General features: G+C 50.1%; 8 protein-coding genes across 8 annotated transcripts; 5 read left to right on the top strand and 3 right to left on the bottom strand.

The window, feature by feature from the left end:
• Positions 1 to 22: 22 nt before the first annotated feature.
• Bathy05g03920 (predicted protein) lies at positions 23 to 2,827 on the bottom strand (the record flags this gene model as incomplete). Its single annotated transcript, XM_007513212.1, has 1 exon — positions 23 to 2,827. One exon carries the CDS (start codon positions 2,825 to 2,827, stop codon positions 23 to 25), a length of 2,805 nt encoding a protein of 934 aa, XP_007513274.1.
• Positions 2,828 to 3,139: 312 nt separating this feature from the next.
• Bathy05g03910 (unknown protein) lies at positions 3,140 to 3,676 on the top strand (the record flags this gene model as incomplete). Its single annotated transcript, XM_007513220.1, has 1 exon — positions 3,140 to 3,676. The coding sequence occupies one exon, from the start codon at positions 3,140 to 3,142 to the stop codon at positions 3,674 to 3,676; it is 537 nt and encodes a 178-aa protein (XP_007513282.1).
• A 75-nt stretch (positions 3,677 to 3,751) lies between these two features.
• On the bottom strand, positions 3,752 to 5,686 carry Bathy05g03900 (predicted protein; the record flags this gene model as incomplete). The annotated part of the gene is made up of 1 exon (XM_007513182.1): positions 3,752 to 5,686. The coding sequence occupies one exon, from the start codon at positions 5,684 to 5,686 to the stop codon at positions 3,752 to 3,754; it is 1,935 nt and encodes a 644-aa protein (XP_007513244.1).
• Positions 5,687 to 6,050: 364 nt separating this feature from the next.
• Bathy05g03890 (predicted protein) lies at positions 6,051 to 6,983 on the bottom strand (the record flags this gene model as incomplete). The annotated part of the gene is made up of 1 exon (XM_007512814.1): positions 6,051 to 6,983. The coding sequence occupies one exon, from the start codon at positions 6,981 to 6,983 to the stop codon at positions 6,051 to 6,053; it is 933 nt and encodes a 310-aa protein (XP_007512876.1).
• Positions 6,984 to 7,380: 397 nt separating this feature from the next.
• Positions 7,381 to 10,536, top strand: Bathy05g03880 (predicted protein; the record flags this gene model as incomplete). Its single annotated transcript, XM_007513032.1, has 1 exon — positions 7,381 to 10,536. One exon carries the CDS (start codon positions 7,381 to 7,383, stop codon positions 10,534 to 10,536), a length of 3,156 nt encoding a protein of 1,051 aa, XP_007513094.1.
• A 455-nt stretch (positions 10,537 to 10,991) lies between these two features.
• Positions 10,992 to 14,927, top strand: Bathy05g03870 (aminophospholipid ATPase; the record flags this gene model as incomplete). Its single annotated transcript, XM_007513284.1, has 1 exon — positions 10,992 to 14,927. One exon carries the CDS (start codon positions 10,992 to 10,994, stop codon positions 14,925 to 14,927), a length of 3,936 nt encoding a protein of 1,311 aa, XP_007513346.1.
• A 155-nt stretch (positions 14,928 to 15,082) lies between these two features.
• Bathy05g03860 (predicted protein) lies at positions 15,083 to 16,774 on the top strand (the record flags this gene model as incomplete). Its single annotated transcript, XM_007513217.1, has 1 exon — positions 15,083 to 16,774. One exon carries the CDS (start codon positions 15,083 to 15,085, stop codon positions 16,772 to 16,774), a length of 1,692 nt encoding a protein of 563 aa, XP_007513279.1.
• Positions 16,775 to 17,547: 773 nt separating this feature from the next.
• Bathy05g03850 (ureidoglycolate dehydrogenase) lies at positions 17,548 to 18,705 on the top strand (the record flags this gene model as incomplete). The annotated part of the gene is made up of 1 exon (XM_007512976.1): positions 17,548 to 18,705. One exon carries the CDS (start codon positions 17,548 to 17,550, stop codon positions 18,703 to 18,705), a length of 1,158 nt encoding a protein of 385 aa, XP_007513038.1.
• Between the last annotated feature and the right edge of the window lie 87 nt (positions 18,706 to 18,792).

The raw sequence follows: 18,792 nt of genomic DNA, 5'->3' as shown, positions 1-18,792 counted from the left end.
ATGAATGAATATATATCTGCTACTACTGTTTGTTCGCGTTGTTGTTGGTATTTTGAGCAGCGTCTTCGGGCAAATCTTCGTACCGGCCGTTCCTGACGTTGTACTCGAGTTTCGGGTCGCCGATGGAACCGGCGACTTTGTTTCTGACTTTCGCCAAGTTCACGGTGACTTCTCGTAAGCTGCCCATTTTCTCGTCCCGGTTTCTGTGAATGACGATGCCGTTGTCGCATTTGTTGATGAAGTGCGCGGAGCCGGAGATGTCGTATAACCCGGGCATTTCGCCTTTCCAGTTGTGGAGTTGTCTCGGGTGCGCGACGAACCAGACGTGCACGTCGTAATGCTGCGCGAAACGTTTAATTCGAGTGAGCATTTGGCTCACGTATTCGGTTTCCGTTTGTCCAGTTGGTCGTTTGTGGTCGAGTTCGTTGTACGGATCGATGAGTAAACCTCGGATGCCGTGCCGTAAGACGGCGGCTCTGGCAAGGCCTAGGATCCAATCGACCGACGGTAACTCGTCATCTTCGTGTCGGATTAAAACAAAGTGGTCGTTGAGCCAACGCATACCACGCTTCATGGTTTGTGGGTTCATTCTTTGCGCGCCTTTGGCGTAGGTAGTGGTGTCGAACCACGGTTCGCCGACGTATTTTTCAACCAATTTTCGCGCGTGTTCGTGAACTTTGTTTTCGAGAGAACAGAGCGCGAAAGTCCAGCCGTGTTGGACGGCTAAGTTGGACATTAACGCGTCCACCCACTCGGATTTACCAGAGTTTGGAACGCCGGTGACTACGGTGAGTTCACCAGGGACGACGCGGTAGTGCTTATCAACCGAACGCCATCCGGTGGAAACGCCCCGCAATTCGGAACCGGCGTCCATGTTAAAGTATTGCTCGATGTCTCCGGAGAAATCAGCGAATTTGAACAAACCACGCAGCGGGAAGCCCTCGGCGGAGCTGATTGAGTCGCGAATGAGTTCGACGCCACCCGATTGCAAAGTCTCGTTCGCGTCTTTACACCCTTCCGGCCAGTTCACGGTAAAACAGCGTTCTTTACCGAGTCGTCTTGCGAGTTCTTCCGCCAAGGCTTTGCCCGGCCCGTCGCTATCGGTGGCAATGACGAACCGTTTTACCGTATCTAATTGTGCTCGACAATTCCACAAGTACTCGTATTTCTTATCGTCTTCTGGGTTTGGCACGTCGCCTTCTTTCACTTTCCCCGGCGCGCCGTCTGGAACGGAAACGACATTCGTATACCCGGCTTCCTCGAAAGCTAATTTATCAAACTCGCCTTCGACGATGATAATCTCTTCGCAATCTATGCAATCGTCCAAACCGTACAAGACTTTCTCCGCACCTTTGACTTGCCAAAACGATTTGTTTGGCCCGCGGTACTTGGCGTTGACGATTTGTCCGTCGCGAACGTACGGGAACACGAGCGCGTCGACGTGTTTGCCTTCAATCGGCGAAAAGACGCTTTGAACGGCGACGCCGTTTCGTTCGGCAACTTCGAGAGAGATGCCTCTTTCTTCGATCATTTCCGCCCAAGGCTTGGCGGATTCGTCGAGCGCACCTGGACCGACGCGTTTCAAATCTTCCGGTTTAGGCAGGTTTGGTTTCTTTAGAATCGTTCTTTGGTTGTTGGTGTTGGTATTCGTGGCGGTATTGCTCGACGATGATTTGCCTCCTTGAGCCGAGGAAGATCCTTTCGCTTTCCCGGGCACAAAATCCAAATCTGCCGCACCAGACCACTCGCACGTCGCTCTGTGGCACACGTACACGGCTTGGCGTCCACCCGGCTCGATTCTTACCGCTAGCGACCGCTCGCCGCCGGAGCCTCCGTTGCACTGCGGACACATCTCTCTGTGTTGCCCGGGCGTGTACGATTGCATGACGATTCGTTTCTCGAGCAAAATGTCGCGCAGCGCGGTCGGTCCGGTATTTTGTGGAGCGCTGTAATCTTCCTCGTCTTCGTTGTATGACGACGACGAGGAGGAGGAGGGAGCTACAGATTGCGTCGGCGGTGGTGGCATCGGAGGTCTACTACTCGCGCCTCCGTTCACGATAGTCTGCCCTTGCTGCCTATAAATTCTATTCTCGGCTCTTTGATTGTTGTTGTTGTTAATACCAGAGTATTGTTGCTGCTGATTTGGCACCGGTGGTCTCGGTGGCACGTTGTTGTTACCGTTCACGTTGCGTTGCTGAAACTGTTGTTGTTGTTGTTGTTGTTGATTCGGCGAAGGAGGAGGACCGGGCGGCGGTCTCGACATCGGCGGCGTTCGAGACCCACCATTCGCGTTGGCATTGTTACTATTACTATTGTTGTTCCCATAATACTGCACGTTTGGCGGCTGGCGCGTAGCTCCGTTGTTGCTATTCCTCGAAAACTGTTGTTGTTGTCCCGAAGGAGTTGTTGAATCGGCCGAATTGTCCTTCGCCGCCGCATCCGCCGCCGAGTAATTGTTGTTGTTGTACCCATTACCACTATTATTCAAAGCGTTCGTCACGACTTTCGAAACGCTGTTAGAGTTGATCTTCTTCTCGTCCCACCCTCCAAAAGCAGCGCGTAAAGGGGTGTGCCAAGTGGTTGAAAACACCCTCCCTCTCCGCCCAGCAACACCAACAACACCATCAACAACAGGACAAATGCACCGTCGCATGACGACGAAACGAGGAGAATTGTCCTTCTTCAATTTCCGCGAATTTGAGAGAAAAATCGATCGAGAATGCGAAGAAGACGCGAGGTTTCGATGACTCGTTCGACGAGAGGTGAAGAACTGTTGTTGCTGCTGCTGATGTTGTTGTATTTGTTGTTGTGTTCCGATTCTCGACATGCAAAACGAGCGGAAAACGTGAATGCGATCGATAGAAAATCGTCAGAATTTGTGGCGGGAAAACTTGGGAAAAAAGACATGATATCTGCGTTTCAGAGAACAACTCTGTCGTTGCGCGCGAGAAAATGGACGAGGACGTCATCGAAATCATCGAAAAGGAAAAGTCATAAAAGAGACGTTATTGCGTCGTTCGCGAAAAGGAGGAGGAGTTTTGGGGAGAGAAACGAGGACGTAAACGACATCAAAGAAGAAGAAGAAGAGTTCGCCGGGGAAAGAACAACAACAACGGTTTCAACTCTGCGTCACGCTCTGATGACGACGCTCGCGATACTCGCACTTTCTGATACTTTGGACGCGAATGCGGCGCAAGTGGTTGATTGGCTCACCTCTGGCGCGGAAGCGTCGCCGGAGGAATTGATGCGCATCATGAGGGAAAGTTCAAAACAAGATTGGGATCCGACAGAAGTCGCCCCGAGAGTGAAAGTGGACGAAGGAGATGAAGTTTGGGAGAAAAATGTCAACGCGAACATGTTAGGGGAATCCATACGAAAAGAAGATTTAAGCTCGGACGGGTACGACATCGACGCACCGATTATGAGTTCGGACACGTTCGGGAGATTGGGGAAGTTTGGGGTGATTTTAGTCGGCGCGGATTTCGTGACGGCGTTCGTGATGGGGAAATCCGTCCTGGGCGTGGCGAAAGGCTTGGAGAAAGGCGAAGGTGATGAGAAGAAGGATTGGAAGGAAAACGCGGCGGAAATGGTGATGGATAAGTTGAAAGCGAAAGCGGAGGTGTTGAAGGAGGAAGAGGGAAGAGGAGAAGGCGAAGGTGATGAGGAAGAGTCGTGATATGAATGAGAGTAACTCCTAATATAATAAGGGATGCTATGTATTCTTTAATATTAAATGTCGCCTGCGAAATTATTAAGTCCATCTATTGCCGCCCCCGCCGCTTCTCTTACCGCCACTACCTCGTCCCCCTCTTCCTCCTCCTCCTCCTCTGCCGCCGCTACTACCACCACCACCACCGCTACCTCCTCTCTCTCTCCCCGCTCTTTTGTCTGGTCTTCGATTACTACTCGTCCCGCCCACGTTCTCGAAACTAAATCCCGGCTTCATCATCGATTTTGAAATGTCCGGCACGAGCGCCTCTCGCGTTTCTAATTGCACGCCTTCGTGCGTCCACACTTTGAAATCGGCGTTTCCGACGCACGCGATGGCTACCCATCCAACGCCAGCGATGGAAATGTCCCGCGTAGATTCTGACCACGAATCGCCGTAGACGGAAACTTTTCTGCTTCCCCACCGACCGAGGCGTAAAGCGCCTTCCTCGCCACCCAACGGAGGGGTCAGTTTCGTCCCGGCGTGTTTCGCGTAAATCTCGTCTCCATTTTTCGCGCCGTTCGTGGTGTAATGCAAAGGCACGTCGTTGGAACACCAGACGGTTACATAAATAGTTCTTTGTGGCGCGTCGAGTAAATCGATTCTGGAGACGCCGCCGATGTGAATGGTACCTCCGATCTGAATTCTATACGTTCTCGGAATCATGCGTTTTTTGGGTAAGATTATTTTCGCTTCGTCCGCGGTCATTCGCGCGGAGAGTTGGTGCGGCTGAAGCAAACCCGGAGTATCGTAAACATCAGTTTCGTTGGGTAAAATGCCTTCGAGTTTTAAGACGCCAATGGTAGTCCCGGGTACGTGCGACGCCAACGGCCCGCCGGTTTTGTCCGTCGGTCCGTCGTATCTGCTCGACAAACGGTTAATCAAACTCGATTTGCCTGCGTTTTGCGCGCCGACGACGTACACGTCTTTCTTTTTGTGCCCACCTCGATTGCGTAAGATGTCTTCCAACTCATCGCTCAAAACTCTTATGCCCATTCCAGCCGTCGCGGAGGCTAACAAAACCTCGCTCGCGCTTTGCATCCCAAACGCTTTCGCGCGACGTCTCACAAACTGCGTCAATCTCGCTCTCGTCGCTTGCGCGGGCATCAAATCCACTTTATTCGCGACTAATACAATTTCAATTGCACCTCTTTCCGCGTGCGGTTCTAACGCATCCACCGCGTCGACGGGGAAGCTCCCATCAAAATCCACTAAATCGACGACGACTAAAACGACGCCTTTTTTCGAATTATTCGGATACCGTTCCATTTGCGTCCCAACCGATCGTTTGAAATCGAACGACGGGAGTAAAATCTCCGCGTTTACATTTTTCGGCCGTCCAGTGTTCCTCAAGCTAAAGCACCTCGCGCAGACAATCGCCGGCGGTTTCCGTTTCAATCGATTCATCTTTTTCAGCGCGGCCATTTCCAACTCGTAATCTTCGTCGATTTCTTTTCCATCGTCCTTCTCAAAGAATAACGATTCAAACGCGTCGATGGCTTCTTTACCGTCTTCGTCTTCGTCTTCAATTTCATCGTCCTTCACAAAAGTAACGTCCTCGAAATCAAAATCGTCCTCCGATTCTTCTTCTCCTCCTCCTTCGTGAACGCTACTATTCTCCGCCATGATCCGCCTCGCCAGTTCGTCCGGCGACAGTTGACTCCAATCCTCCGGCGTTTTCTTCTTCTTCTTCTCCTTCTTCCCCTCTTTCATCATCAGTCTCATGTACTCTTCCTCGTCCACGTCTTCGCCTTCTGTTTCCTCTTCCAATAACTTGCTCGGTACGACGTAGAAACCCGGTAAATTTTTATCCGCGCGTTGCAAGGCGGTGCCGCAGCCAGGACAGCTGGTCGGTAACTGGACGTTTTTACTCTGCAAAAACAAATTCATTTCATCATCACCTTCACTCGTCGATCCCGCAGATGACGAGGAGGACGGGAAAGAAGAAAGCGCTGTTCTTCCTCCTCTGCCAGCCATGCGAAGATTAAACGACGACGGTCTTCTCCTCGAGCATGATGAAGAAGAATTGGAAACCAATCTTCGTCCAAAATTCGCCGCCGGCGGGGACGGATTTTGACTCAAAGCGAGAAGAAGAAACCGCATCGCTCTTTCGCGCATATATGTGTATATAACGTGCGCGTGTGCCTACTTTAAAAGCAGATGCGTAAAGCTTCTTTTCCCTCTTTTTCTCTCTCTTTATTCCAGCGGAAGCGACGCTTTCCTTTATTCTTCGTGCGTTTTAGATTTGTGGGGTACGTCTCTCTCTTATTCGTTAGTATTGAAAAAATGTGTGTGTGTGTGTGTGTGCGATAGTTCTTTCCAGTGCTGCTCTGCTCGTGTTCTACTGCCGTTCTTTCATTCGTTTGACAAGTCGAGCGTATTCTTCGTCCGTTGGTTCTGGAGACCCTTTTTCGAGCAAGTAGTTGAGGCAGTCGGGGTGCTCGCGATACCGAGCCCAAGCGATGTATCGCCAGTCGTTCAGAGGCACTTTCGCCTCTTCGACTAAGTATTTGATGCAATCGAGTCGGCCATACGTTGTAGCGTTTCCCACGCAGTCGAGCTTCAAATCATCGAAAGATATCTTTCTTTCTTCTACGAAATATTTCAAGATGTCCACGTGACCACCGCATGTTGCTTGTATTGCCGCTTCTCTTTCCGTATCTCGCGAAGGTTCCACTTTGTCGAAAAGAAACCGAAGACAGTCGAGGTTTCCTCCTGCAGCAGCATGTTTACACGCCTTTTTTTCATCACATGGACAATCGTTAGAGAAGCAGTACTTTAACATCTCGAGATTGCCTTCACGTGCTGCCACAGTAATCGTCTTTTCATCCCACTGGCACTGTTTCACTTCTCTCGCCCACTTGAGAAACTCGAGTTTGTTCGTTGCAGCAACTCCCTCGCAAAACCAGGCTTGATCTGCCACGTCTCCATCGTTATCTTTCTCTGCCCAGGGAAAGTGATTCCACGCCAATTCCAACGTCGAAATCGATGAACATTCGTCAACATTGTAACATAATTCCGATACGTTTACCCCGGCGTATTCAAGCACACCCCGACTCTCTCTATTCACTCTCGAAAAGAAACACCGATCTGTCCTATTCAATTTCGGAAGCACATGCGAGACAAACACATCCTTGTGATGCAACACCAATCCCGTCCACAACTCCGTCGGTCCAAGCTTTAAACGCTCCATTTCCTCCACGGCCTCCTTCGCGAGCTCTTCTTTCTCTTTCCTCTTCTTCCTCTTCTGCGCTCCAGATAACTGCTTCCCCATTCTTTATGTATGCGTGTATCGGTCGGGGTCAACAGTGACGACCGTGGTGTTTTTTTCTCCCACGAATGAAATTGAGGCGTTTTTTGTGAGTTAGTGAACGTATCGTGTGGAAAAGAAGCATTTCTGTACCAAAGTCAGAGCAGTTGCCTTACGTATGTTTAAGTGCATACGTCACAAATTTTCGAACGAATCCGCTCGACACACGCGCACACGCAAACAAATGCAAATCAGAGCAACGGCGAACGCGTTAAAAGTCTCCTCTTCTGCGAGACACACCGGGAAAACGTTCGTTTCTTCTTTATTCTCCAGGAGTAAAGCGTCATCGACATCAGCGACAACATCAACGCAGAGAAAACTCATCCGAACGCAAGTGGGAACGACGCGAAGGCAAATGCTGATGTCCTCCGCGTCCGGGATGATTGTGATGAAAGCATCGTCGTCGCAAGGCAACAACGTCTCCGCGTCCTCGGTAGTCGCGACGGACGAATCAAAGAAAAGTTTGGAACAGTTGAAATCACTGAAAGCTGGGGATTTACTCGCCAACGGCGCGTTCCGAGTGGAAAAAGTCGAACCGGTGCCGGATTACCAAGTCGTCTCGGTGTCTTTGAAACACGTGAAAACAGGCGCGCATTGGCTGCACATCGGGGCGGATGATTCGAACAACGCGTTTAACGTTGGCTTTAAAACGGTACCGATGGATGACACCGGAGTGGCGCATATTTTGGAGCACACGACCTTGTGCGGGTCGAACAAGTACCCGATTCGAGACCCGTTTTTTAACATGTTGCGAAGGTCGCTGTCGACGTTTATGAACGCGATGACGAGCGCGGATTTTACGTGTTATCCGTTCGCGACGATGAACAGAGTTGATTACGATAACTTGTTGAGCGTGTATTTAGACGCAGTTTTCTTCCCAAAACTCGAAGAACAGGACTTTAAACAGGAAGGGCACAGGTTTGAATTCGCCAAGACCGAAGACGCGAGTTCCGGATTGAAGTATAAAGGGGTCGTGTTTAACGAAATGAAAGGCGCGATGGGGTCGCAAAATGCGAGGTTTATGCGAGCGCTCGGGGCGAATTTGTTCCCCACGTCCACGTTTCATTACAATTCCGGCGGTGACCCGACTGCGATTCCAGATCTGACGTACGAACAGTTGAAAGCGTTTCACGCTTTGCACTATCACCCGTCCAACGCTCGGTTTTACACCTACGGCGATTTCCCGTTGGAAGAGACGTTGATAAACGCGGAAACGATGGCGTTGAACCAGTTCGAAGCGATCGACGTGTCCAAGTTGGATATCGCGGACGAGAGTAGATACACGTCGCCGGTCGTGGCGGAAGTTTCCGTCCCGAGAGACTCCGTGGTGAACGATCCGAAGAAAACCGCCATAACGTCCACCGCGTGGTTGATGTTGAACAACGTCAAGGACGACGCGAACGCGAAATTGGATAACTTTGCGTTATCGATCGCGTCGGATTTGTTGCTTTCCGGTCCGCAATCGTATTTCCACGAGGCGCTTTTAGAGCCCGGGTACGGGAGCGGCTTGGCGCCGGGCAGCGGCTACGGCAACTCGAGAAGAGAAACCTCCTTCTCGGTTGGCGTGAAAGGCGTCGGGGAAGAGGAGATTCCAATCGTCGAACAAAAGATTCAAGAAACGTTGGAAAGTGTCGCGAAATCCGGGTTTCCGAGAAACCGGGTCGACTCGACGTTGCACCAAATCGAATTAGACGCCGCAGCTGTGAAGCCAAACTTTGGTTTAATGGTTGGCATCGGGACCATGTCCACGTGGGTGCACGACGGCGACGCTTTGAGACCGCTGAGAACACTCTCGCTCGCGAGGCAATTGCAAGAGAAATTGGATTCCGATCCTCAGTATTGGCAAAACTTAATCTCGAAGTACTTTTTGAATAACCAACACAAAGTTATCGTTCGTGCGCGATCGGACGAAAAGTACGACGCCAAATTGGAAGAAGCCGAGAACGCGTTGTTGAAAGAATTAGAATCTAAACTTTCCGAAGACGAAAAGAAGAAAATTGTCGAGGACGGCGTTAAATTGAAAGCCGCGCAAGACGGCGAACAAAACGCCGAGCTGTTGCCGACGTTAAAAGTCGCTGAAGCGGTGGACCGATCGATCAAAAAGTGGGGATCGAAAGAGGAAAAGTTACGATTGAACTCGAACAACATCGACTTGAAGTTACAAGTGGACGAGCAACCGACGAATGGGGTGGTCTACGTCGGCGCCATGTTTGATTGCTCTCAATTACCGGACAGATTGACGCCGTACTTGGACTATTTCGCGGATTACGTGGACCAAATCGGCACATCGAAAGTTGGGTACAAAGACTTCGCGGAGAAAATCAAAGGCGTCAGCGGTGGCGTATCCATCGATGTTCTCAGTAACAATGACACGAACATGCCGTTGAAATGGACCGAGAACGGCGAAGTTGCCATGAACATCGGATCTCACTGTTTAGCGCGTAACGCCGACGCTATGGGCGACATCTTGTTGGACGTCTGCACGGATGCGAAATGGTTCGGCGACGACGAACGATTGAAGTTCTTGATCAAACGTCGGTCCGCGCAGTTAGGCGCGTCCGTCGCGCAAAACGGCATGGGGTACGGTAAAGCCGTGTGCGCGTCCAAAATGTCCGCCGCGGGAGAACTCGAAAACCGCACCGGCGGTCTTCCACAGGTTGCATTGGCGCAACGCTTAGCGAAAGCCGAACAAGCAGGCGTGGAAGAAGTCAAAGCCGCGTGCTCTGAAATTCAAAGTTTACTCTTGACGCCAGAGAACGTGAAGAGATGCCGCGTCGCGTCTCAAGCGCAAGACGTGGAAGCTGGCAAAGCGCAGTTGGCGAAATGGTTGTCGGCGTTGCCGTCCACGGGAAGTAAACCTTCTTCCTCGGATGGATCGTCGTTGAACGCGAAATTGGCCGCGTTTACCCCGCAATCCGCGTCGAAAACCTACGTCGCCATCAAAGGTCAAACCAACTACTGCACCGGCGCGATCGAAACCGTCGGGTACGAACATCCGGACGCCCCGGCGCTCTTCCTCCTCTCGCAAGCCATGAGCACTGAATTCCTCCACCGAGAGATTCGCGAGAAAGGCGGCGCTTACGGCGGCGGTTCCTCGTTCGTCCCGTCTGCCGGCATCTTCTACTTTTCCTCCTACCGCGACCCGAACACGCTCGAAACTATCGAAACGTTCCAAAAAGCCTGCGAATGGGCCGCTCAACCGAGCTCAATCACGAAAACCATGGTCGAAGAGGCGCATTTGCGCGCGTTCAAATCCATCGACTCGCCGATCGCCCCAGCCTCTCGCGGCCAATCCTTATACGCGCAGAGAATGACCGACGCCCAACGTCAAAACTTCCGCACGCGTCTGCTCGATTGCACAGCAGAAGACATGACCAGAGTCGCGCAGGAGTACCTCCTGAACAAACCGATGACGGTGTGTATCGTCGGCAGCGAAGACAAAGTCCCCGTCGACGACAAGGCGTACGAGTGCGTCGACGCCGAAGGTTTGCCTAAAACAAACGCACCCACCGTGTGAACCGTTTTGATGCATAAAACGAAAAACGACAGACACATCTCGTCCGCGCGCGAAAGCGTATTATATATCTCAACACACATTTGAAATCTCACAAATTTCACGTAAATTGCCAGCTGCAGTCCAAAAAACGTCAAAATTCTTTGAAAATTAATATTCTTCCTCTCGTGTTGATTACAGAGGAGAAGGAGACGTTCTCTTTGTCTTCTTTGTCTTCTTTTCGAGAGAACGACTCCGACGAAAAGGATATATCGAGGGAGGATTTTCGGGAGAAACTTTGCCGAGTGTTTTTGTTCGTGAAGAACGAAAACCGTTTGCGATTTGGGATCGTCATCATCGTCTCGGGACGAGGTCAACAGAAATCGAACGCATTTCGGAGGAAAGATATACACACACACACACACGCGCGCGTAAACGAAGCGCGCTTTGGTTTTAGAGTTTGATATCTGATACTAAGAATGAGCAGCGGTGATGCAGAGAAAGCGAGAGATAAAACGACGCAAACGACGACGGATGTCGACCCGGCAAATGCGTTGGAATCGAGACCGTCGGTCTCGTCGTCTTCGTCGAATTCGAAGCTGCAAAAAAGGAACAAATCCTTGACGAAATCACCTTCGGTTCTCGAACGAGCGACGTCGATGTTTAAAAAAGAACAGGAAAAACCGATATCGCGGGTGTTTTCAATCAGCTCTGACCGAGAGACGAACGCGCCGTTAAAGTTCAAGAGCAACTCGATATCGACGTCGAAGTATAACGTGGTGACGTTTCTTCCCAAAGGTTTATACGAACAGTTTCGGAGAGTCGCGAACTTGTACTTTTTATCCGTGGCGACGATTTCGTGTTTCGAGAGCATTTCGCCGATTAAGCCGTACACGATGTGGGTGCCGCTGACGTTTATCATCACGTTGAGCATGACGAAAGAAGCCGTGGAGGATTATAAGAGGCACAAGCAAGATAACGAGCAAAATCGAACGCCGATTGAACGGTTTAACGGAGAGTGCATGGAGAATAAGGAGTGGCGAGATTTGGTGTGTGGCGACGTCGTGAGGGTGGTACGAGATGCGTTTTTTCCGTGCGATTTGATCATGATTGGATCGAGCAACGAGGAGAGAACGTGTTACGTGGAAACGAAGAATTTAGACGGCGAGACGAACTTGAAGTTGAAAAGGAGCGTAGATATGGGCGATGGGGTCAAGGTGATTTCAAACGCAAAGCTGGCGAATTTGTGTCGCAACTCTCAACGAGACGACGTGATGGCGAATGCAGAGGATCACTTGAGTGGCAATCTATGCACGGTCGAGTGCGAACACCCGAATAACTCTTTATACACGTTCAGCGGGAACTTGGAGTTGAAACCGCCTTTTGTGTCGGAAAAAAAGAAAATAGCCGTGACGCCGACGAACGTTTTGTTGAGAGGGTCGCAGTTAAGAAACACGGAATACGTTTACGGTATTGTCATTTACACCGGACACGATTCAAAAGTTATGATGAACGCATCGGAAACGCCATCGAAACGGTCGCACGTGGAGAAACAGATGGATTATGTCGTTTTAGGTATGCTCATTTTGTTGCTCTCCATGTCCACGATTTCCGCAATTTATTGTTCCTGGTGGGTGAAAAACGAAAGTCCAAAGCATTGGTACTTGGATACCGCGAATTCGGACGAACCCTTCGACGTGAATAAAACCGACATTGTCGGTGTGTTTGCATTCTTTACCTCCTACGTGTTGTACGGATATTTGATTCCTATTTCTTTATACGTCTCGTTGGAATTCGTGAAAGTTTTCCAAGCGATGGTTTTGTTAAATCGGGACCGAAAGATGTATCACGAAGAAACGGACACGCCGATGAGCGCACGAACGAGTAACTTGAACGAGGAACTCGGGATGGTACACACCGTTTTATCCGATAAAACCGGGACGTTAACCTGTAACGCGATGGAGTTTTTCAAATTGTCCGTCAACGGCGTCTCGTACGGCGAAGGTATTACCGAAATCGAACACGCTTTGATCAAAAGGCAAGGTGGGAATCCACCCGCGCGATCGTCCAAAGCCATCGAGCCGTCGTTTAACTTCATCGATAGCCGCTTAACGGACGGTCAATGGCGAACGTCGCCCGATCGCGAACAGTTGCGTTCGTTCTTTCGAATTTTAGCCGTCTGTCAAACCGTCATCCCGGAAGGCGAACGAACTCCCGAGCAAGTCGTTTACCAAGCGGAATCGCCGGATGAACTCGCGTTTGTCGTCGCCGCCAAAAGGTTTGGATTTTTCTTCAACAACCGAACGAGCACGACGGTGGAAGTTCTCGAACAATCCGTGAATAAGAGCGAAAAAGACTCCGTGAGAACGTACGAGGTTTTGAACTTGTTGGAATTCAATTCGACGAGGAAACGCATGTCCGTCGTCGTTCGCTCGAAAGACGATAATAAAATCATTTTGATGACTAAAGGTGCGGATTCAGTCATTTACGAGCGGTTAGCGGTCGGTAACAAAGGTGGTAACGCAGCTAAAGAGTCCACGCAACAACACATCGACGATTACGCCGCCTGCGGTTTGAGAACCTTGTGTTTAGCGCAGAGAGAAATTTCTTCCAGCGAGTACGAAGCGTGGAACAAGAAATTCATCAAAGCTTCCCAAGCGATGAAGAAGCGCGACGAAGAGTTGGACGCCGTCGCGGAACTCATAGAAAAAGACTTGGAATTAGTTGGCGCGACGGCGATTGAGGATAAGCTCCAAATGGGCGTGCCGCGCTGTATTGAGCAATTAATGCGCGCCGGTATCGCTGTTTGGGTACTCACCGGCGATAAACAAGACACGGCTATCAACATCGGCTCCGCGTGTTCTTTAATCACCCCACAAATGAGTTTAAAAGTAATCAACGTCGAAGAATTGGTCAAGCTCGAATCCGAAGGCGAAATTTCCAAGGAAGAAATGAAAACCCAAGGATTAGAAGCTGTTTCGAAGCAAATTGACGACGGTTTGGAAATCGCGAAACAGTGCGCGGAAGTGGACGCGGAGATGGGTTTAGTCATCGACGGGCGATCGTTATCGTTCGCGTTATCTGCAGAGTTGAAGGATAACTTTTTGAAATTGGGGACGTCTTGCGCGGCGGTGATTTGCTGTCGCGTCTCGCCGTTACAAAAAGCGTTGGTGACAAAACTCGTGAAAGATTCCGGTAAAATCACGTTAGCCATTGGCGACGGCGCCAACGACGTTGGGATGATTCAAGCCGCGCACATCGGTGTCGGCATTTCCGGACAGGAAGGCATGCAAGCCGTCATGGCGTCTGATTTCGCCTTTGCTCAGTTTCGATTTCTCGAACGTCTGTTGCTTTTGCACGGTCGGTACTCTTATAAAAGAATCGCCCGAATGGTGTGCTACTTCTTCTATAAGAACTTGGCGTTTGGTCTGACCATATTCATTTACAACTTACACGCCGCCGCGAGTGGCCAAGTCATCTACAACGATTGGTTGATGTCCTCGTTTAACATCTTCTTCGTGTGTTATCCGGTGATCATTCTCGGCCTCTTCGACCAAGACGTTCGACCGGATTCGAGTTTGAAGCACCCAGAGTTGTACTCCGAAACGCAATGGAACAAAAATTTCAACAAGAAATCTCAAGCCGTGTGGGCGTTGAACGCCATCTGGGTCGCTATCGTCACCTATTGGTCCATCATGAAAGCCGTGCACTCGGGCGAAGCCGATCACGAGGACGGCCACGTTTTTGGTTTGTGGGAAGTTGGCACGACCATGTATACCTCCTTAGTGTTCACGTTGAACTTACAAATCGGTTTGTTCATAAATTACTGGACGTGGATCCATCATTTAACCATTTGGGGATCCTTCGCGTTGTGGTGGATCTTAAACGTCGTCTTGAGTCACACGGACGTGTATTACTCCACGTACTCGTACAAAATCTTCACCGAATCGACCGTGTTGACCCCGAAATATTGGCTCGGCTTTTGGGCGGTGACGTTTTTATGCTTGTTACCGTACATCATCGCGAGCTCGTTAAAACGCTTATTCAAACCAAGCCTTTACGAACTCGTCCAAAACGAAGAGAGTTTAGAACGCGGTGCGTGCAAGCAGTGCTTAGGCGTGACCACCGAAGTCGACGGAGGCGCCGGAGGTCAAAAATTCAAAAAACGAGCAACGTCTTCGAAATCGCACGACGATAGCATGACATCCAACGATAGCTATAGTGACGTCTCCGTGGTGGGCACGACCACGCCGAGACGCCAAGGTACTCTGAGAAAGAACATTTCAATCCCCGGGTCCGCCACCTCGCAGCGCACGACGCCGCTCGGATCGATGGAAATCTTACCGGACGTGAGCGCGTTTCCGCAACCGGGGACGCCGACGAGATTACCCCCGAGAACACCGCCTAAACAATAATGATAATAAAACGAGACGAGAGAAAGAGAGAGAGAGAGAGAGAGAGAGAGAGTTTAGCGATCCTCCGGCAGGGGGTGAATTTTTAATGTGAATAATTTTTGTTTTCATGAAACGAGAGACTTCAGTGCGTCACTTTTTTTCTCATTTGCGCGCAAATGATGATGTTTTTCGTTCTCCTCTTCCTGCTCTCACACGCTGTCACCATCGCTGAAAGTCGCGCGATTCATTTGTCCTCCTCCTCTTCCTCCTCGACGATTCAGACGACGGCGACGGAACCACCATTAAAACGGCAACCAAAACCGAGCAGAGAACGACGACGACGACGACGAGGAATGCTTTTAACGAGATTTCATCAAGAAGAAGAAAACAAATACGTCTCGCGGTGCGAGGAGAGGTGGATTCAACAGCCGCTCTCGCACTTCTCTTGGAACAGCGAGGAGGAGGAGGAACGAGGAGGAGAAGGAGGAGGAGAGTTTAAGACGAGATATTTCGTGTGTTCTGAATTTTATCGAAAGGATTCGCCCATTTTCTTATACACTGGAAACGAGGCGAACGTGGAAAGTTACTTGGAAAATACGGGTTTGATGTGGGAAAACGCGGAACATTTTAACGCGTTGTTAGTGTTCGCGGAGCATCGATATTACGGGAAATCGTCACCAATGAGTGATGATGACGAGGAGGATACGAATAAGAATACGTTGAAACATTTGAACTCGATGGAAGCGTTGGCGGATTACGCTTCGTTGGTCAGAGAGTTGAGAGAAGAGTACGAGGACGCCGTGGCGGTGATTGCGTTTGGTGGGTCTTATGGCGGCATGTTAGCGTCGTGGATGAGGATGAAGTACCCGCACGTAGTGGACGGGGCGATTGCAGCATCAGCGCCTATTTATGCGTTCGACGGGGAAGATCCGCCGGTAGATCCGAACGCGTTCGCCAGAGGGTCGACGTATACCGCCATGGTGAGCGGACACGGCGCGGAGTGTCCAAAGAGAATACAAGACGCGTTTACTTTGTTGATAGACTCTGGAGATGAAAGCGATAAGATATATTTGGACGTTTTAAAACACACGTTTAGAGCGTGCGACGATATCGAGTCGCCGTACGAAGTCGCCGAGTGGGCGCAATCGGCGTTGGATTACATCGCGATGGGTGATTACCCAGTCGAGAGTGGGTACATGTTATCAGGGAAAGGAACGTTGCCCGCGTGGCCGATGAAAGTGGTGTGCAACGAGATGATGGTCGACGATCCGAACGCGTCAAACTCGACTTCGTTAGCGCTGTTAGAAAACCTGAGAGAGGCGGTCAGCATCTACTACAACGCCACGAAAACCGAGCAGTGCTTTACAATCGGCGACCCGTCACCGAACGACGACACCAAAGCCACCGAAGATCTCTGGGGATATCAGTACTGCTCGGAGATGTTCATGCCAATGGAAACGACCGGCGGAGAAAACGACATGTACTGGCTCTCTTCTTGGAACGAAACCAACGAGTTTCGCTACTGTCGCGACGCGTACGACGTCCAACCGAGACCGTATTTCGCCCAAGAAACTTACGGCGGTCGCAAAATGGTCGAGAACTTTGCCTCAAACATTGTCTTTTCAAACGGTATGTTAGACCCGTGGCACTTACTGGGCGTCTTGGAAACGTCCAATCCGCGCGTCGTTTTAGTGAAAATCGACGAAGGCGCGCATCACAACGATTTGATGTTTTCGAGCAAAAACGACCCGACGAGCGTGAAACGAGCGCGTTTGTTAGAAGTCAAAGAGATTCAAAGGTGGGTAGACGAAGCTCGCGCGATGAAAAAAGAGCGATTTCAGGCGGCGTTTGTTTCGGTCGCCAAATAGAGAAACAAATTTGTAAAAATGTAATCTAATGATAAATATATTCACATCATCTGTGCATGTACCCAATCTGCTGTTCGTAAAAGCTAAACCCATCCTTCGAGACAAACATCTCCTCGTTCGCACTCATCCACTGCTTAAATTTCTTAAACATTTCCGACGTCTGGTGCGGTTCCGCTAAATATTCTTTCTTCGAATACCGTTCGACGATGATAAATTTGCATTCATTTTCGTCGCTTCGTCCGATTTCGTACGAAAGTGTCTCCGGCTCGTTCGCTTCCACGTGTCTCGCTAACTCCGCAAATTTCAAAAGAAACTTGTCCACGAATTCTTTCTTCAACTCCAGAGCGACGTGTAAACACCACGGACCCGCTCCTTTCTTCGACATTCTTTCACTTTGTGTCCTCTCTCTCTCACTGCTGCTACTACTAAAGTGCTTCTTCAGTTGCTCCAAAACTCCAGAAAACTTCAAAAAAAAAAAGACAAGAGGAGGAAAGAAAAACTGTTCATTTAGGGTTTTTTAAATATCGAGATGACGTGTCAAGTTCCTTCCGTGGCTTATTAGGAGGAAATATCTCTCTATCCATTCTCATCGAGAGAGAGTTTGTGTAATCACATCAATCAATCGCATCACAATAAACACGACTTCAACGCGCTTTCTTTTTACACGCACAAAAGTTATCGCAAAAGTTATTATTATTTTACGCGTAGTATATATTTATTACTGCTCACACAAAGTAGTTCCTTTTCAAATATAAAATAAGACACACACAAAGATGAGTTTTTCATTAAAATCTGCATCCATCACCCCCGGGGTGACGATGATGAAATCGAAATCTCCTCTCAAACGAGGAAGAGTTTCCTCCGCTTCGAAGAAGTCTTTCGTCGTGAAAGCTTCAGGAGACACCATGGTCTCCATCGACGAACTCACGGAAACCACGCGAAAAGCGATCAAAACCTACGGGTACGACGAAAAAGCCACCGAATGCATTTTGGATATTTTGATGTACGCCCAACTGCGTGGGAACAACCAAGGGATTATCAAAGTGACGACGAACGGCATCGCGCGAGACCCGGAGGCGACGCCGATCAAAATCACCGAACCGGTGCCTTTATCGGCTGCAATCGATGGCGGTAACAACCACGGGATGATTGTTTTGGACAAAGCGGCGGAGATTGCGATCGAGAAGTGCAAGCAACACGGGGTCGGGGTCGTCGGGACGAACCACACGTTTACGAGTACCGGGGCGTTGGGGTACTACGCGAAGAAGATTGGCGAGCAAGGCATGGTTGGGATTGTCTTGGCGCAATCGCCGGAGTTTGTGGCGCCGGCTGGGGCGAAGCAAGCGATTTTTGGGACCAACCCAATCGGATGCTCGATCCCGAGGAAAGGCGGCGAGCCGATGACTTTGGACATGGCGACTTCGGCGTACGCCTTCTTCGGGTTGTTGGAAGCCAAGACGAGTGGTAAACCGTTACCTCCGAACGTTGCACAAGACAAGGACGGGAACATGACCACGGATGCGAACGCCGCGTTGGATGGTGGGGCGATCATGACCTTTGATTGCGGGTACAAGTCTAGCAACTTGTCCTTGTGCATCGAGTTGTTAGCCGGTCCGTTGGTCGGCGCCGCGTACAACGATAAGAAGGCGGCGAAGAACTGGGGTAACTTGGTGTTCGCCATTGACCCGAAGATCTTGGGTAACGACGATTTCTTAGAGCAAAGCGCGTTCGTGATGGAGCGCGTGAAGAACGCGGAGAGGAAGGAAGGCGTGAGTTCGATCAACTTGCCGGGCGAAAGAGGCGACGCGTTGGCCGCCGAAAACAAGAAGAAAGGGACGATCGGCGTCGAGCCGAACTTGTGGAAGGGGTTGCAAGAATACGCGGCGAAGTACGACCCGAAAGCGGAAGTGTTCCCGATCGAGTGGGCGTAAATGTTTATTAACATGATGCAACGACGACGAGCTTTATTCTAATAATCATTCTCATAATATAATAAAAAACCACAACATATTCATCAT

Source organism: Bathycoccus prasinos (genome assembly GCF_002220235.1).
Source record: "Bathycoccus prasinos genomic : chromosome_5".
NCBI classification, from domain to species: Eukaryota; Viridiplantae; Chlorophyta; class Mamiellophyceae; order Mamiellales; family Bathycoccaceae; genus Bathycoccus; species Bathycoccus prasinos.
Note: the sequence above shows the minus strand (reverse complement) of the source record. Positions and strands in the feature narration are given on the sequence as shown.